General features: G+C 38.4%; 1 protein-coding gene across 1 annotated transcript in view; it reads right to left on the minus strand.

The window, feature by feature from the left end:
- CABCOCO1 (ciliary associated calcium binding coiled-coil 1) overlaps nt 1-19,867 on the minus strand; it is a 109,633-nt gene that overhangs the window by 60,141 nt on the left and 29,625 nt on the right. Inside the window, exon 5 of the mRNA XM_008145471.3 lies at nt 14,976-15,048. Coding sequence (XP_008143693.1) covers nt 14,976-15,048 — 73 coding nt within the window. The remainder of the gene's footprint in view (nt 1-14,975; nt 15,049-19,867) is intronic.

The following is a 19,867-nucleotide window of genomic DNA, read 5'->3' on the forward strand; positions in this document are numbered from 1 at the left end:
ATGAAATTCTTGCATTGAGTGGGGGGGAGTTCCCTCAGCCCAGCCTGAACCCTCTCCAATCGGACATCCCTCTTGCAATCTGGGACCACTCACTCCTAACTGCTCACCTGCCTGCCTGCCTGGTTGCCCCTATCTGCCTCTACCTGCCTGCCTGATTACCCCTAACCTCTCTGCCTACCTGATTGCCTGTAACTACCTCTGCCTGCCTGCCTGATCACCCCTAACTGGCCTCCCCTGCTGGCCTGATCTTGCCCCTAACTCCCTGCCAGCCTGATCTCGCCCCCAACTGCCCTCCCCTGCTGGCCTGATCACCCCTATCTGCCTCTGCCTCAGCCCCCACCACCATGGCTTTGTCCGGAAGGAAGTTGGACATCCATAAGATGGCCGGTCGACCAAGTCTAATTAGCATATTACCCTTTTAGTAGTATAGATTATATAGGATAGGATTGCTTAAATGGGGCAGGGGGGAAGCCTTTTCCAGCAGGGGGGGGGGATGCTCTTGGAAGACAAAAATACATAATCCCTATATCTAGACTGATAGCCAGCCATATGCACTATACTGCCAAACCGGTCATTAAAAAACAGAACCACTTTCTTACACCTTACACCAAACAGCTGTTGCCCTAAAAACCCCTCCTCAACCCCCACCTTAGGTTCTGCCTTTCGCAGTTCACCCAGATTAGGTTCTGATTGGTCAGTTTCTATGCCAGTCAGCGTCTCTGGGCCTATCTCCGGGCCTGATCAGAGAGGCGGGGCTGATCAGCAGGCGCCCCAGACTGCTGGTGAGCGGGCTGAACTGCTGACCTTTTGGAGAGAGAGAGAGGTCCAGCTGCTGGCAAGGCCCGGAGAGAGAGAGAGAGAGAGGTCCAGCTGCTGGCAAGGCCCGGAGAGAGAGAGAGGCAAGGGCTGACCAGCAGTTGCCACAGAGGCTGCAGATCAGACCCTGCTTCTCTCTCTGGGCCTCGCCAGCAGCTGTGGCAGCTGCTGATCAGCCCTGCCTCTCTCTCTCTCCGAGAGGTCAGCAGTTCAGCCTGCTCGCCAGTCCCTCTCCACCCGTGCCTGCTGCACACGCAGCCTGGCATTCGGTTGTCCCTTTGGTCGTTTGGACGTTACGGACCCTGGCTCTTTATATATATACTAGAGGCCCGTTGTACGATATTCATGAAAGAATAGGCCTTCCTTCCCCTGGCTTCGCTCCCGGCCACCCAGGAGCCTGCAAGTCCTCGCTCTGCTCCTGTCCAGAGCACCACTCCTGTAGCTCCCTCCGCCGACCCCCCTCCCCCTCATAGTAGGCGTCCCGCCCCTGCCGGCTGCTCCGTGCCTACATATGCAAGTTAACCCGCCATCTTTGTCAGGTTAATTTGCACTCACTCCTGTGGGCGTAGCGGAGGTATGGTCAATTTACATGTTTGTCTATTATTAGGTAAGATATATATACACTTACAAACTGCAATCACAATAGATACACTTAATAGTCTGTTTTTCACTTAATTAACACAGTGTGAATAACTTTCCATCATAAGTACAACACTATATGAGTACTCTTCATGATGACAGAATTATAATGAGGAATCACACATTTTTTAAAACTTCCTGCTAATGATAAACATTTAGGTACTTCACCATCTGACAGTTTTTCTTCTATTATAAACAAATATATGCACACATAATTCTGTCCACTTCCCTGATTATCTCCTTGGGATAAACTCAAAGTAGTATAATTTTTGGCTCAAAAAAATAAACACATTTTAAAATTTGATATATCATGCCAAACTGCCCTCTGGAAAGTTTACCAAATTTACATTCCTACCATCAGTGTATGAGAGTGCCCTTCACTCTCTAACAAGACAATGTATCAGCATTTTAATTTTTAAGAATCCGATTATTTTAATTTAGTTTGCATTTCTTTGAGTACTGCAAAGCATGAAATTCTTTGCATGAGTTAACTGGCTACTTATATATCTTCTCTTCTAAATATGCTTTGTTAACTTTTCCATTAGCATGGTCACCTTTTTCTCATTGATTTGTAAGAAATAATTATATAGGATATTAAGACTGTTAAGCCTTTCTGTCATTTATACTGTAAATTTTTTAAAGTCTGTTTGATTTTTGTTTTTCGGTATTCCCTTCCTCAAAAATAGAATTTTTAAATTTTGATGTGGTAAAAAATATTAGTGGTTTCTGGGATCTTAGTCTCAATTTATAATAGGCATACCTTTTACATATTAAACATTCTCAACGTGGTCCATATGAAGTAGGAACATAATTAAAAATGACTAAGCATATTTTATTCTAATATCAGCTTTTAATTTTCTAATAATGGGTTTAATAATTGATATTTAACCCTTTGCACTCACTTGCTTTTTTCTCGATTCCTTTATTCTACTCGGGATTTAATTTTTTAAATACCCCAGATTTTACAAAGCGCGGCAGTAGAATAAAAAACTGGAGTTTCTTTTCATACAAACTTATTTATTTGGATTTTTTTATATTTCAAATTATTGACACATTCAAAGAGTAATTTGCACTCGACATCCAAGTGCAAAAGGTTAAAAAGGTTTAGATTTTTCAGTCTATACACCAAAATTATATTTCAAATAGAATATTTTGAAATTAATAAGGAAATAAAAATTTTCTTTTTTCACATTGATTTAGTAAACAGTTATTGAAAACTAGGTGAATGTATATAAAGTTGAACCTTGAACAACATGGATTGGTTCTGAGACCCCTGAGAATACCAAAATCCATAGATGCTCAAGTCTCATATAAAATGGTGTAGAACAATGCATAGAGTTTGCCCTCTCCTTTGGGATTCCCAATCATGGATAAAAAATGCTTGTTTTGACCTGTGATTAGTAGAATCTTTGGATGCAAAACCCAGGAATAAAGAGGGCTGGCTGCATATTTTTTAAAAAAACAACAACGTATATGTGGACCCGCACAATTCAAATCTATGCTGTCCAAAAGTCAACTGCAGTTCCTATACTGAGAAAACAAGAAAAAGAAAGTCAGTTACCCAGGTCTCACAGAGCTACAAGAAGTAGCACTATAATTAGAAAGTTAATACTGAGGAAATAAGTAAAAAGTAATGTTGGATAAAGTATTTTTCCCTCCCTCCATTTTTTCCTTTTTTCCTATCTTTTCCTTTCTTTCTTTGATTCTTTAAGAGAGGTGTTCCTCAAACTAAGCTGTGAAGAAATAGATTTTGGTTGGCAGACAGAAGGTTGGAGAGCCTTTCAGGTAGTAGGACGAGCTTACTTCAAGGCAGAAATAAGTAGAAAACCTGTAATTATGAAAAGAACAACATAAAACTCCATAGAGAACTGGTCACAGAGGAGCTGAGATTAATGCTAGTTGGCCCATGGATGGGAAGACTTGAGTGACAGGTTCAAGAGTTTAGGTGCCATATGATCCTTGATGGAAACCATCTTTAAATTATGCTCCTGCCATTTATCAATTATTGTACTGGAGACAGATTCCTTGAATTTCTCTTAAAAGATTTATATTTAGGAAGGGATGATTATTTTTCTGTGCTTTGGAGAAAAAGGACTAGGGTGAAGTTTGATAAATTGTATACCCAAGTGTCAACCATTTTCTTTAAATGATAGCTTCTAAAGTCAGTTAGTCACACATGCCAGGTGGAGCAGATTTTAACACAACCATTTTTGATTCATTTTCTTTAGCAACACCCAATGTGAGTAGGTCAAACTACAAATTATGTCCTGTATGATTTTCCCTTCCAGCAGTTTGCTAATACAATCATCCAAAAAGAAAAAAAAAAGCCTTTTTCAAGATTACAAACATCATCTGGATAAGTTTAGATTATTTTGATAGGTACATCTCAAGGGTAAACTGAAGAGGAAAAAGAAACCTTTATAGCTACGCTTCAATTGCCTTCCTCCTCTCCAAAATATGATCCGACATGCAATGTTGTTTTTGCCTATTTTTTTTTTCCATAAAAGGGTGAGTGTTTACATAAGTCTCATATTTTGTTTATTTGGGAAACTATAACTTTATAAAGACAGAAAATAAAATTTATGTTTCTACCTGATTCTTTTCCCCTCAAAGCCTAACAGTTTTTAAGCACAGTGTCACTAACACCCATAATCTGTGTTGATTTTGAAGGAAGAAAAAAGTGTTTTCTTTATTTTGTTTTTGCTTTAGGAATAAGTGCTCAGAACATGAAATTATATACAATTGACATTCACTGCTTTTAGCGAGGTCTGAGTTTTCTACATTTGCTGACTTTAAGTGGTATTATTTTGGGTTATGTAAGGCTGCCAAAATATGACTCTAGGCAAGGTAACTACTTAGGTATATTTATCATACCCTTTAAATATCTAAGTTTATCACATTTACAATATTCAGGTTCTACTGTAGGACCACTTGTGAAAACGGCCTCCACCAACAGCTGCACAGACTGGGCAATGAACAATTCCATTAAGCAGAGACTTCATTGTGTATAGTGCCCCCTGGAATTGTGTGAGGTTTGCATGAAAATGCCCATGTTACAAAGTAAAATTCTGAAACATGTTATGTATGCTGGCTTAAATGAAAACAAAACTACACCTATTACACTTGATAAATTAAGGAAACTATTAAGGCGGACAATCTTATGAGCTTTTCTACACTGAAACACAAATATGTGTATATGTGTGATTATGGATGTGTTTAAATACTTATCTATATAATAAAAGCCTAAGAGACCGTTACGGCGGAACGACGAGAACAACCAGTCACTATGATGCGCACTGACCAGCAGGGGACAGCTGTTCAATGCAGGAGCTTCCCCCTGGTGGTCAGTGCACTCCCACAGAGGGAGCACTGCTCAGCCAGAAGCCGGGCTCACAGCTGGCGAGCACAGAGGCAGTGGCGGGAGAGGCTAAGGAGCAGTGAGCCAAGCAGTAAGGAGCAGTGAACAGGCAGGTGGTAAGGAACAAGGGATCCCGGACTGCAAGAGGGATATCTGCCTACTGGCATAAGCCCAATCCCTGTGGGGAGTGGGCCTAAGCCGGCAGGCGGACATCCCCTAAGGGGTCCTGGACTGCGAGAGGGCACAGGCCAGGCTGAGACACCCCTCCCACCCCAGTGCACGTATTTCATGCACTGGGCCTTTAGTATATAATATAACCTTTGAAAGTATAAATGATCCAAGATGTGATGTGTTGTCACATTGGTGAAATTAAACTGAATAAATATTTTTTAAATGTACTATATATACATAATTCATGATATCAAGTTTATTTTCTTAGGGGAAATTTGGGATGTTATAGCACAACACCAGATTTTTATTCTATAAATGACTTTTCAGCTAAATCTAGTTTATACTTAAAATTAAAATATGGCAGCAACACAGTTGTAAGATATTTAATTGTATGGATCAAGAGTTCACCTATTTTATTCTATTTGGTCATACATTTTGTAAACACCAGATAATATCTCTCTGTCTGTCAATATATTAGTATGGAAGCTGGTTGATATGCCTACACTTAATGTATAAAATGTGCCTATATTCTCCTGGGAATGAACTAGGGAGCAATTTTACTATTGTACAAGTATTATATGGAGACATTCACATTATAAAAGATTAACATAAATCTGAAATATACAAAATAAAATGTCCCTCTTTACGTACTATCCAACTCTTACTTCCACTCCATTGCCTAAAGGTATGCCATGTTAATGGTTAGTATAAATCCTCCTAGTCCCTTTATTATCACTTACATACATACATATATGTGTCTAGGTTTTCCTGTTTAATCTGCATTTGAAAATAAATGGAAGCTATGGTCATATTGTTCTTCTTCTGTAATTTTTTTTCATTAAGAATATGGTTGAAATCTTAATATAACCATACATTCCTTTTAAAGACTGGGTAGTTTTCTATGTATAACTAGAGGCCCAGAGCCGGGCCTGTACCCCCTTGCAGTCCGGGACCCCTCGATCCTTACCACCTGCCTGCTTGCTGCTCCTTACCACTCATCTCGCTGCTCCTTACCGCTGCCACGGAGGCGGGACAGGCTCCCACCACTACTGTGCTTGCCAGCCATGCATGAGCCCAGCTTCTGGCCACCTGGTGGTCAGTGGGCATCATAGCAACTGGTCATTCTGGTCATTCTGCCATAAGTCACTTAGGCTTTTATTATATAGACTAGAGGCCCGGTGCATGAAATTTGTGCATGGGGGGGGGTGTCCCTCAGCCCAGCCTGCACCCTCTCCAATCTGGGACCTGTTGAGGGATCGGGCCTAAACAGGCGGTCAGACATACCTCTCACAATCCAGGACTGCTGGCTCCCAACTGCTCACCTGCCTCTGCCTGATTGCCCCTAACTGCTTCTGCCTGCCAGCTGATCACTCCCTAAACACTCCACTGACAGCCTGATCGATGCCTAACTGCTCCCGACCGGCCCGATTGCACCTAACTGCCCTCCTCTGCTGTCCCGGTCACCCCTAACTGCCCTCCCCTGCTGGCCCGGTCACCCCTAACTGCCCTCCCTGCTGGGCTGATCGCCCACAACTGCCCTCCTCTGCTGGCCTGGTCACCCCTAACTGCCCTCCCCTGCAGGCCTGGGTCCCCCCCAACTGCCCTCCTTTGCTGGCCTGGTCTCCCCCAGCTGCCCTCCTCTGCTGGCCTGGTCACCCCCAACTGCCCTCCCCTGCAAGCCATCTTGTGGCAGCCATTGTGTGTCCACAGGGGGGCAGCCATCTTTGACCACATGGGGGCAGCCATCTTGTGTCTTGGAGTGATGGTCAATTTGCATATTACTCTTTTATTAGATAAGACTAGAGGCCCTGAGCACGAAATTTGTGCACGGGGTGGGGGTGGGGGTCCCCCTCAGCCCAGCCTGCACCCTCTCCCATCCAGGGCCCCGCAGGGGATGTCCAACTGCTGGTTTCGGCCCAATCCCTGGGATCGGGCCTAAAACGGCAGTTGGACATCCCTCTCACAATCCTGGACCGTTGGCTCCTAATCGCTCACCTGCCTGCCTTCCTGGTTGTCCCTAACTGCGCCCTGATGCTGGCCAGGTCACCCCCAAATGCACCCCCCACGCTGGCCTGGTCGCCCCTAACCCCTCCCCAACATGCCTGGTTGCCCCCACCTGCCCCCTCTGCTGGCCTGGTCACCCCAACTGCCCCCCTTGCTGGCCTGGTCGCCCCCAACTCCCCCCCCCCCCACCGGCCTGGTTGCCCCACGCAGCCTGCTCTTCAGTCGTTTGTTTGTCCCTCACTAACCCCCCTGCCAGCCTGGTCACCCCATGCAGCCTGCTTGTTCAGTCGTTTGGTTGTTCCTCACTAACCCCCCTGCTGGCCTGGTCATAGGCAGCCATCTTGTGAGGGCATGAGGGTCAATTTGCATATTACCTCTTTATTATATAGGATTATATTTCATTTTATTTAACCATTTCCCTTCTAATTGACTTTCCACAATTGTTAGCTGTGATAAACCATGCTTTGTGTATAAACAGCTTTATATAATACTAGAGGCCCGGTGCATGAAAATTCATGCACTGGAGGGGGGTGGTCCCTCAGCCCAGCCTGCCCCCTCTCACAGTCCAGGAGCCTTCAGGGGTAGGAGGCGACCCGGGGATCAGGGGAAGGCGATGCCCCCATCACACCTCAGCCGCTGCCACTGCCGGCAGCGCAAGCCTCAGCCAGCCCTGGTTACCTGAGCCTCGGGTGGCCCTGGGTGGCTGGGTAGCCGCCATCCAAGGCTTGCCTGCGCCTCGGGCTGGCCCTGGGCGGCTGTGGGGCTGAGGGGGCTGGGGGACTCCCAAGGCAGGCGCACGGAGCAACCAGGCCCACATGGGGGTGGGCCTGGCCTTGCTGCGCACCTGCTGCACCAGCGGGCCTGAGGGGACTGGGCACCACCATCTTGTGGCTGTGGGCACCACCATCTTCGAGGGCATGGCATTCAATTAGCATATTACCTCATTACTGGCTGTGGGCACCAACATCTTTGTGACGGTGTGAGGGTCAATTAGCATATTCCCTCTTTATTAGATAGGATTGAAATATCCATGGGCAAGATACTTCTTTAAATATATTTTTATTGACTTCAGAGAGAAAGGGAGAGGTAGAGAGAGAGAGAAACATCAATGATGAGAGAGATCATTGATCGGCTGCCTCCTGCATGCCCTCTAAATGCAACTTTTGGAATTTACTTCCACCACTCCGACTCCAATTTTTGTTCTCCTAGCTCCATCTATTTACCAAAACTCCACTTCTAAGTGTCTCAGATTCTCAGCTACCTTTTACAAAATAGTAGCTGTCTATAGTAGAAACTACTTCTAAATGTCAGGTTCACTTCTTGGGCCAATATTTTTTTTAAAGCTTTGCCAGCTCCAATACTTTCAAATATTTAAGTCTTAAAAAAAATCTTGCCCAACTTTTTTAGTTGTTTTCATGGAAGTTTGGGAGGACAAAATTATAGTGTTCCATTATGGGCTATGTCTATCATTATGAGAAATGAATCTCTTAATGAATTAGACTCATTTTCAAGTTTGATGTGAAGGAGAAATTTAATTTTTTTCCTCAAACATGTAGACAATTATCCCAACTGATTTTAAATGCCACTCTTCTAAATACCTGTATATATTCTATACAAGAAATATACATGTTCATGAGTTTAATTCTAAATTTCATATGGAAGTAAAAATGAACTATTAGAGGTAAACTATATAATCAACCAAATATTGAAGAATAAAAACAATGAGAAGACACTGTCATATCAAATAACAAGACATTCTATAAAGCCATGCTAATTAAAACAGTATTGTAATCAGACAGGGATTGGTAAATAGACCAATGGGATACCTGGTCAAAGATGAGACAACCTGAACGTTAATAAGAATAGCAATTAAAATTCATGAAAAGAAAACAATTGTGTGCCATTAGCCCAAATCTATGTTAGTTTCTTATTCCTGCTATAACTAATTATCATAAACTTAGTGGCTTAAAATAGCACAAATTTAATATCTTACAGTTCTGGAAGTCAGATATTTTTCACTTAACATGCTGACAGGGCTGCATTCCTTTTAGCAGCTCTAGAGAAGAAACTGTTTCCTTGCCTTATCCATCACCTGGAAGTGACCATGATTCTTTGGCTCCTGGTCTATTCCTCCATCATGAAGGCCAGTAGTATAGCATCTTAGAATTTCTCTCCATCTCTGACTGACTCTCCTTCTTTGCCTTTCCTCTTATAAGAAGACTTGATCCTACTTGGACAATACAGAATAATTCTCGATCTTGAATCCTTTAATTTAGTCACATCTGCACTCCTTTTGCCCAGTAAGGTTACATATTCACAAGTTTCAGGAATTAGTATGCAGGCATTTTGATTTGGGGGTGGGTGGGAATTATTTAGTCTACCACAGTCACTTTTGGAATATATTAAAAATCTAACTTATTATTTGAAAACTATTAAAGAAAGAAGAATCAAGCACTTATCCTGTCTTTTCATATGAACTATATCTCAGTTTAATAAAAAAGTGAAGGGTGACAGTTTCTATTCATAAAAGTGACCATTTAATAAATTAGAAAAGAATAATTAAATAGCATATCACCACTTGAAATGATAGATGTAGCCAATTATGATTAGTGGTTCCTAACATCACAAAAAAAGAGAAGAAACCAGACATTATTTGCCTCCATATAAAATTGTATAAAACCACCTATAGATTGTTGTTGCTAGACATTTGAACTGAAATATGGTCAGTCTCTAAACCTTAAGAACCCATTTAGTAGAAATATTGGAAACAGAGGAGCATGAAAGGGATACCACAGGAATGCAATTAGCAAACCAAGCAGTGGGAAATTCTAGAGAAGATGTGGATTCTTCAATAAATAAATTGCAAGGAAAGAATAAAAACAGTAGTGAACTTATACATTAAAAATGACTCAATCTAATTGCAAATCAAATTTGGATGCTACTTCAAACAATAAATTAAAACACAAATATGAACCAGTTATAAGATAATTAGGGGCTTTTGATCATTTGTTGCACATTAGATGATATTAAAGAGGTACTTTAAAGTCACTATTTTAGAGTCATATTAAAATATTTAACAATTTTGGCCTTAAGTTCATAACTGTTGAAGCTAGGTAATAGATATATGAGGGTTAATATTATTTTTTTCTATTTTGTGTATGCCCCACAATAATTTAAAAAAAATAATTACTTGGTAAAATGCTACAATTATAACATTTTGGTTGTAACTACCTTGAGTTTACAGGTTAATTTAGACTGACATGATATCTTCCCAAAATTGAGTATTCTCAACTGGGGACATGTCTATCTCTCTATATTTACTCAGAATTTAAGAAAAAAAACCTCTTTCTTAAAACTACTTAATTTTCATTGTGTTTTTCTTCCAGATTTCTGTTAAGTTCATACCTAAATATTTTATGGTTTTCATTATTATCAATGTGATCCTTTTCTAGTGGATTCTTACTAAAATATAGGAAAATATCCTTTTCTGAATGTTGTGTTTCATACCATCTGCAAACAATAGCAGATTTGTGTGTTATTTTTCAGTAACCTTTTTCTTCTACTTTTGATTTCTTTTTTGTTTGTTTGTTTGTTTTATTACATTGGCTAGAAACTAAAAAGCAATATTGGTATATAATAACAATTATCATTGTCTTGTCCCAAGTGGGTATTTTAAGGTTTTCATTAAAATATTTCTAGTAAGTTTCTTGGGTTGTTATATTTTATGACTCAAGAGTGTAATTATCTATACTGATTAAGTAGGGTCTTTTAAAAATCAGAAATTGATGTTTACTTTTATTAAATTCTTTACCATATCTACTGAGATGATCATTTGTTTTTTCTTCCCTTAATTTGATAATGTAAAGTACATTAATAAATATCCCACTGTTAAACCATCTCTCCAAATCTGAAATAAACCCTATTTGTGAACATTCAATCACCTGCTCTGTTTTACTTCCTAATATTTTATTTAAGACTTTTTCATCTCTTTTCATAACTGAGATTGCCCATAACTTTGCATTATTGTTTTCCATTTCTGGTTATAATTCATTATCAATTCATAGCCTTTCTCAGGATTATATTAATTTCAAATGAGTTGAAAACTTTGTTTCCTTCTATCCTCCATCATAATTTATAGAAAGGGGGATTATTTACTCTGAAAAATTTTGGTAAAACTGACCTATAAAACCTTTGAGGTATAATGCCATTTCCATGCAAACATTTTTCAGTATTTTATATGGTTAACATTCTATTAAGATTTCCACACCCTTTCAAGGAAATACTGGTAATTTACAGTTCCCTTAATATCAATTTTGTACATTTATAAATCTATCAACACAAATTGTACCTGATAGTTCATTAAAAGTTTTCAAATCTTATTTTAAATTTCTAAGACCTCTATTAGGTCACTTTTTAAGAGTATAATAAATTTTCAAACATTTCTGAAACTATTAATCAGTCTTCTGCCATTTGCTCTATTAACTCTTCCTTATTTGATCTGTTTGTAGAATTTCATGCCTGTGTACGTTTTTATTTTCCTCAACTGTTTGGTGAATTGGGGCTGCCAATCACCTTTACATTAGGTGATTCTGGCTTACTTATCTGGGGATATTTGTTTGCCATAGCTTGCCTCTAGATACTGTAGAAGGTGCAAAGGAGGATGGTAGTTAGTGTGCCAGTAGCTTTTATTTAGGGTATATTTGCTGTCTCTCCTGAAGATCAGTAGCACCACAGAACTGTCCTCCTCTTGTATGTCAATGTCTGCACTAGTTTCTTTAGCTTTGGAGCAAATGCTATGGAGTCCCAGTGCTCTGCTCATCAGCAGAGGGCGAAGGGGCTGGATGTGCAGTTGCTGGGAAAGCAGTCTCCTACTTGCTTTCATTTTTCCATCTAAAGCTTTCTCCCACTTCTGTATCAATTGAGGATGCCTAAGAAACCGTCATTAACTCTGTATCATCTTCTTTGTATATATGAGGCTGTGGTTCCATCTAATCAATAATCTATAAATTTAGATGTCAAAAAAATCTCTTATCCATAGCATAATGGATTTTGAAAATTTTGGTCTCTTACGGGATTTTGGATGGAAAAAGAGTTGTGCACATGTTTACTTCACTCTTTTGATAAAATCACTCTTCCCTTCTGCAAATTCTCTTTCTGCTTCTTTTGGGTACATGTTCATCTTGTTACCCATTCAATATGGCCTACTTGGGTTTTCTAATAACTTTACTCCACTTCTCTGGCCACAGTGATTAATCGGGTGTGGACACATGACAACGAGCACAGCCAGTAATGTTAACATTGTGAGGAAGGATGTCTCTTTTGTCTGCAGTTGTTAAATGAGAGCTGCCTGTGTCATGTCTCCTGCAGGTTGGAGGAAGCCTGTCTACAGAAGGGAATGAGGCCAAAACAGAGAGAATCAGAGAAGTGGAAGAACTAGGCTGAGAGGTGGAGACACATGCATTCATAATACACACTCACATGTACGTACACACGTCATAACTGACTACTTAGATCCAGCTGACCTTAGGCTAGCTTATCCACTGTGTTTATCAGTTATTTTGAGTGGAATTTCTTCCATTCATACTCCAAAATTATAATATATTGACTGGCTAAGTCATTCACAACCTTTAGGTTTCCTATTAGATTTCACTTGTTTCTAGAAGCCCTATGAGCCTTAAATCTACAAGTTAGATGCTCCTCTTTGTTTTCTATTTGTCCCCATAGTATATTAACATTATTGGTCCTATATTGTAATTATTTATTCTCCTGTCTCCTCTCAGTAGAGTGTAAACTCCTTCAGGACAGGAATTGTTGCTTATCCCTGTTATACCCGAAACTCAGTACAAGGCCTAAACATAATAGGAACTCAATAACATATGCTATGAAATATTCTTAGAGGTGATTTATGTGTTTTGTTCTCATCTTCCATCCATTAATTTACAAAAACTAAATTTCATCAGCTATGTAGTTTGAATGCTTGCCTGAGAGTTAAATTTAGAACACTGGCCTGTGGCCTTTGTTTGGTCCCAGAGCTCTGAGGTCAGCATGAATAGTCACATTAGTGGGGCAGGTTCTTGCCTCCTCCGCCAAAGGTTGTTAATTGAAAAAATAGATATTTGCTAAGAGTTATGAGATAATTTTAAAATGCCATAAAATATTGCATACTATAATAACTGCTTGGCTAATCCTTTAGAAAATCCATGAGTGATCTAATTCTTGAAGATCCAATATCTTCCTAAAGATGATTTTTACAGTTCTGTCAGCTTGGGGAAAATACAAAAGACAATGGCAAATAAGGAGCCAATTCCTGTCCGATTTCTCCACTTTATCTTTCTGTGAGCATAAATGTCACCTAAATATAGCCTTACAGCAGAGAAGAAAGGCATGGCTGTGCAATTAACAAAGGGAAAAGGGACTTCTTTATGAAATTTTCCTTGATAATTCTAAATATTTGCTTATGCTGCTATTGAAGCCACTATCATTTTCCCAAAGTTTTGCTGAATAAATGAGATAGGATCGTATTCCATAACGATAATTATTGCAACACTGTCACACTATATGATGTAATTCTGAAATGGAAACATTTTCAGTGAAACTTTGTCAAGTGACATTTAGTTTAAGCTACAAGGATATTGCAAAGAAGAAATTTTAAGGAAACTCAAAAGCAAAAGGGTTCATTGTTTTCCTTCAGCTCATTTTTAAAAGGGCACCATTAGAACAAGTATCCAAATGGAGGGTGAGTGATGGTGACTGAAATGTTTATGAAATAAACAATTTAAAAACAGTAGAATAACAATGCTATGGAAGACAGAATAGTTGGCACATTCCATCTGGTTCTTAATATCAGGAAAATTATAAAGATAACATAAATATCCCCTTATTCACTGTTTATTTGCAAACATAGCCACCCCTATTCCTTACACCAGGCGTCCTCAAACTACGGCCCGCGGGCCACATGCGGGTGTTTTTGCCGTTTTGTTTTTTTACTTCAAAATAAGATATGTGCAGTGTGCATAGAAATTTGTTCATTTTTTTTTTCAAACTATAGTCCGGCCCTCCAACGGTCTGAGGGACAGTGAACTGGCCCCCTGTTTAAAAAGTTTGAGGACCCCTGCCTTACACTTTTAGGCAATGTAGTCTCCTAAAGTAGTAGAGTACCTAAGAAACACATTTTAATGGCATTTTTAGCCTCCTTAAGATGTTCCCTTACACATAATTCATTTCTGGTCATTACAAATATGTGATTATATGTAAGGCTGGTCAAAAGTGTCTCCAAGTAGACTGACCATAGAACTTCTATTTTATGCACTGCCACTGAATCACTGAAGTAGTGTTAACTGAGAGACTACTATGTCCTTCATTATATTGTATACTGTGGTAGAAATACAGCACATGACCCTTTTCTTCAAGGAAATTACACTCAGGTTATAGTTAGAAAAGCATATAACAGTGCATTTATGTGCTAATTGGTGTGGTAAAAGTAGCCAATATTCAGCAAAAAGAGATCAATTGGAATAAAATAATAGAATGTGATTAAAGAGTTTGCCTAAACCCTTTCTTTGCAACATGATGCAATTAAGGAAGGTTTGTTTCATTGAGAAAGTAGGAATTGAATTAAGCCTTAGACGAGTAGATGGAAAACAAATGTGCAATTAGAAGAGATTTAACTGAATTAATTTATCTCACTTTTCCTGATTTTATTTTTATGAAGACATACATATCCTATCCATTTGAGCTTTGTCAAAGAATTAATCCATAAATACATAAAGTATATGTGTTTAACAATGTTGTTAATGCCCAAAGACAACTTATTTTCTTAATCCAAAGTCACTTTGTGTGATTATTCTTTTTATAAACTACTAGTTGGTTATATTAACACTTGAGTAATCTTGACAAGAAGTTGCTTTAAGCAGTTAAAGATCCAGATGCTGATCAGCATGCATTAAGTGATTCAGCTTAATTGGTGCCATCTAGATAAATTACTTACCTCAGTTCCTATCACAATTTCTTCCCTGGAAGAGTAGAACAGAAACTCATATAGCTTGTAGTGTTGAAATAAGCTGAAATATAAAACAATTATGCGACTGTGAAACATTTATTTCAGGAAAAAAGGCAAATATGTAAGAATGTTTATTAAAGGAAAGCTGTTGACCAAGCTAAAGACCTTAAACACTACTATGGAGTTAACCCCTCCTTTATTCCAAAATAAATTTATTTAATTTATAAGTACTAATAATTTATTTTATTTATAAGTACTAAGAAATTAACAGTTTACTTTTTGAGACATTGACAATATAACAGTGCCTAAAATAATATCAGTAAATTAATTGTGATGAGTAGATAGGTTTGGAATAAGGGAGCAATTATATTGCACCTTAACATTTCCTGGCTTACAACTAAATAATGCACTGCCCCTAAATAACACCAAACTTGACATTATTTTTATATTTTGTTCCAAACTAAAGTCAGTTTCCTTTAGCATAAATGGCATGGAATTCTACAACCTACTTCTGTATCAATTACTTCTTCTCACGTTCTAAAATCTGTTTCAAGAGTAAATTAATCTCTGATAACTCTTGAAAAATGATGCAATATGAACTAAAATCCATTTAGAAGATGTCTGATTTTCTTGCAGAATATTTGATCATACATCAAAGAGAGGAATTAATTTAAGGAAGATGATTTCTTCTATTCCTACCCTAAAGATCAAGTGGTTAGTTTATAAAAAATTATAAAGAGCCAAAACACATATTTCTAGTAAGTTTAAGGATCTCAGCAATGTATTATTAAAAGTTAAAATTTTACTAAAGGGCTGATTTTTAATATCCTGTTTGTGATAATATTTGGATTTTTCTAATTCTCTTCCTGCTGGTTGGGAAAATTAATAGACTCATAATACAGCAAAATGCCCAAGAACAAAAAATTGTCTTAGTGGTTTCTCTTTCACTCTGCTGCCTTTTGCTATTTAAGAAAATTGATTTTAATATAACTGAGAAATTAACATTTGCAAAATGTAGCTACAGAGCATGTATAATAATGGCTTCTTCTGAATGCTGTAATGGATCAAAGTTTCAATTCATTTGAAATCAATGAAGAAATCCTCAGGCAGCTGGGTCTCTCCGAGTTACATTTGCAGTTGATCTCACAACTAACACAATCCATTAAAAAGTGATGGGTGTGCAGACTCACTCATGGTATTTTTTTTTTTTGGGGGGGGGAGGACCTTATACATTTACTAGTAAATTAGTCATCAACATTCAGAAAACTAACTTAGCTTTTGACATTACTTTGATTTGTTGGCTAGAACATACATCAAGATTAGTGAAGTTTGATGATTCAATGAAGCAAAATAAATTCAAATTCTCCCTCCTTACATTGCTTACCTAGAGAAAGCATTAAGGTTAAAAAGATTACACTGGCAATAACTGATTTTGAGTAGAAAAAGTAAAAACTTGTAAATAGCTTGGCTTCCTCTCAGTGAATTAGTATAAGATTTTTCTTTCACCAATTCAAAGTTAATTCATAAGTCTTTCTGAAATTTCATCATCTTTCAGCATTATTCTCCTCATTACATGTAGTGATTAGATTTTCCCAGGACAAAGGGAAATTCGTGACATGGATGCAGTGGTCAAAGATGCAAGGTTGGGGTAAGGCCAGGACTAGGGTGAGGCAGAGGAGGGGAGGGAGGCACCTTACTCAGGGGCAGGTCAAGTTGCCTCCATTGCCCCACACTGGTCCTCACCTTGGTTGGGGTTCTCTAACTTTACCAAGAAATATTAGATGACCTCCCATGGGAGCAAACTGTGACACCTTCGCAATGAGAGTAAATTTCTTCCCTCTTCCTTTAGACTTCCCACTGACTCAAGCCTTAGACTACTTTGCTAAACAGCTTGTCTTAGTCATAAATCAAAGAAGAAATACCGAGAATGAAAATGGGTCAAGGCATCTGGCCCCATGCCAGAAAGTTCGATTCCTTGTTGTGCACAGAGAGGCAGTGTTGATTTTCTCATATTGCATATATGCCTGTGCACATTACCTTCACCTAATTCCAGGGGACAGGTAGAATACACAATGGGAAATGTGTGCTTCCAGATATATATCCAAATTATGTCCTAATTAAAAAGCTGCAGCAGTATTTATATTTATACTAGATGCCCTGTACACAAATTCGTGCATGGGTGATGTCCGGCCAGCCCCCCGCCATGGGGGCCGATTGGGCAGGGCTGGTGGGGGGGAGGGGATGCGGGAGGTTGGCTGGTTGGCCCCGCCCCCAATTGGGGTCCGGGGGTCGATCAGGGGCTGGGCTGGCCGGGTTGGGGGGGGGCTGCAGGAGGTTGGCCAGCCGGCCCCATCTCCAATCCGGGCAGGGGGAGGGGCTGCCCCCCCACCCCATCAGGCCAGTTGGCCGGCTGCAGTGCGCCTCATAGGAACCAGTCATTACGGTTGTTCTGGTCGCTCCGGCCACTTGGCTTTTATATATAAATATGGTATACAACATTTGCATATGTGTATATTGCACAAGAAGATTCATCAGTACTTACAGTAATGTTGGGGAGGAATTTTGGTATTAGTTTTTTTAAACTCACAGACACATGACAGAATATATCATTTATACCAGCAATTTTCAACCTATTTTGTCTCATGGCCACATAAACTAATTATACTAAAATTATGTGGCACACCAAAAAAATATATATTTTTTGCTGATCTGACAAAAAATAGGTATAATTTTAATTCATTTACACTGGATGGCTATTGTGTTGGCTGTTGTCATTTTTAAATTTTATAATATAAGGGAAAAGAGGTCAGTGCCCCTGACTAAATAGTGAAATATTGCATGTTTTAAAAATTCTTATGGCATGGCAAACTCGTTAAAAATCACTGATTTAGACACTATTAACAGTATCAAATGAGATTTCAATTTTATGCCAGTTAAGTTTCATGTGCTATGGGGTCATGTTCTAAAAACTGCTCTCCCTAAATTGACGAGGGTTTTCACTGGTTGAGTAAATTTAATATCAGGTTAAATTGAAGCATGCTCATACTTTCAATAATTGAGTTAGCTTCATATTTTTAAAATTTCTTTATAGTCATTAAAATGAAAAATATATTATTTAATTGCCACTAAACTTACATTTGTGGATCTATGAGGCATTATGAATAGGTGTTATAGAAAAATGTATTTCTCTTTATACAATTTCTGTATCAATTCCAGGTATCCTACTAACTGATATTTTATTTATGTAACATGTACATGGAAAATGTATAATTTCTTTAAAATCACAGTATAAAGATTTAGCAGCATCAAATATAGTTCCGATTTATTTTGTATACTTTATATGATGACTAATCTCTGAAACAGTACTTTTTTTTAAGAAGACGAGGGATTTTTGGTAAGTGGTTACCCTGGTTAGGACCTAACAGTGACTAAGACTGACATCTCCTCTGAACCATTTTCTGAAATAACATGGTAAGAAGTATATTGATGAGAGATATGAGATGAAAGAGAAAAGAGCCACCATCTTTCCTCATCTAGAAGGTGTTATTATGGTGCCCGCATGGGTTTTGCTGCTGTGGTTAACGACCAGTTCCAATGACCAGTATAAGCCTCTTGGGCTTAGAACTTAGATGTAAAAATGTGTTCTGCAAAAGAGACTTAGCAGTTTTAAAGAGAGAGAGGATGGAAAGAAGGATGCTATATGAATGTGCAGAGGATTCCCCCTGGCCAGTATCCCAGGCCCTGAGAGGCAGAAAGACCTGGGACCAGGTTCCCTTCAGTCTGGATTTCCACTCCCTCCTCTCCCCCCACACAAGGGCCTTGCTTTATTCTAATTGATATGAAGACTAATGTGGCTTTTAGTGGAAGACACACTTTAGAGGTATGTTTTATGGTAAGAAATCATATTATATTAAATGCTATTATATAAAAACATTATATCATGTGCCATTATTAATTCATGCCAGAAATCACTATACAAATCTTATCATATTAAACACATTAATATTTAAAAAGCTTCCAGACTACAACCAGGATCCTTGCCAAGCAAATCATGAGCATGTCTAGGACATCATGCAGCACGCTTTATTTTGAAATTTTAAAATTTAAAGTTGGAAAACACTGCAGTATACAGTATTAGAGAACAAAGATATTCTGGGAAGCTTTTAGTAAGACAAAAGAAATATTTTTACCAACTCTTGTGTAAATGTTTTCAAACTCTAAAATCTCTCTTCCCTGGGAGAGAAAAAGGACTCTAATGCAGACCCTGTGACAGATTAAATAAAAAGACAGATTTCATAATTCACCACTGAAGAATCACTGTAATAAAAATACTTTCCCTCCATATACCATCATTTTCTATGCAGAAAGAAAAACTTACTGAGTTTAACTGGTCAATACTACAAAATATTTCTAGACAGCTAATAAATTTGAGGAAGTATATACATAAATCTTTTAAATTTCTAGTACAAAGCATTTAAAATAAATGTTTAAGTGGAGATGAATGTTCTCTTTAAAATGTAAAATTTTGACATTAAGGGCATCTACATAAAATATAGATTCCATTGTAATCAAGTCTGATAAATAAAAAAGAATCTTTTTATTTACAAAATGGTATTAGAGACTTAGAGAAAAATAAATGCATAGATCAATTTATTATAATTCTAAATAAAACTATACTTATCAAACACGAACCTCTTTTTAAAAATGCAAGTTAGCTAAATTGATCAATGACCTGACTTTTATTTATTGAATGGATGATTAGAATAATTATCTAATTATTGGTTGAGTTAATTACTGTATAACTTCTATAAATGTCAAACTTCACTAAAAACTGAATTAGTTTCTATTTAGAAGATATTTTCTAGAAGATATGAAACAAA

The sequence above is a fragment of the Eptesicus fuscus genome, chromosome 17 (assembly GCF_027574615.1).
Source record: "Eptesicus fuscus isolate TK198812 chromosome 17, DD_ASM_mEF_20220401, whole genome shotgun sequence".
In the NCBI taxonomy this organism is placed as follows: Eukaryota; Metazoa; Chordata; class Mammalia; order Chiroptera; family Vespertilionidae; genus Eptesicus; species Eptesicus fuscus.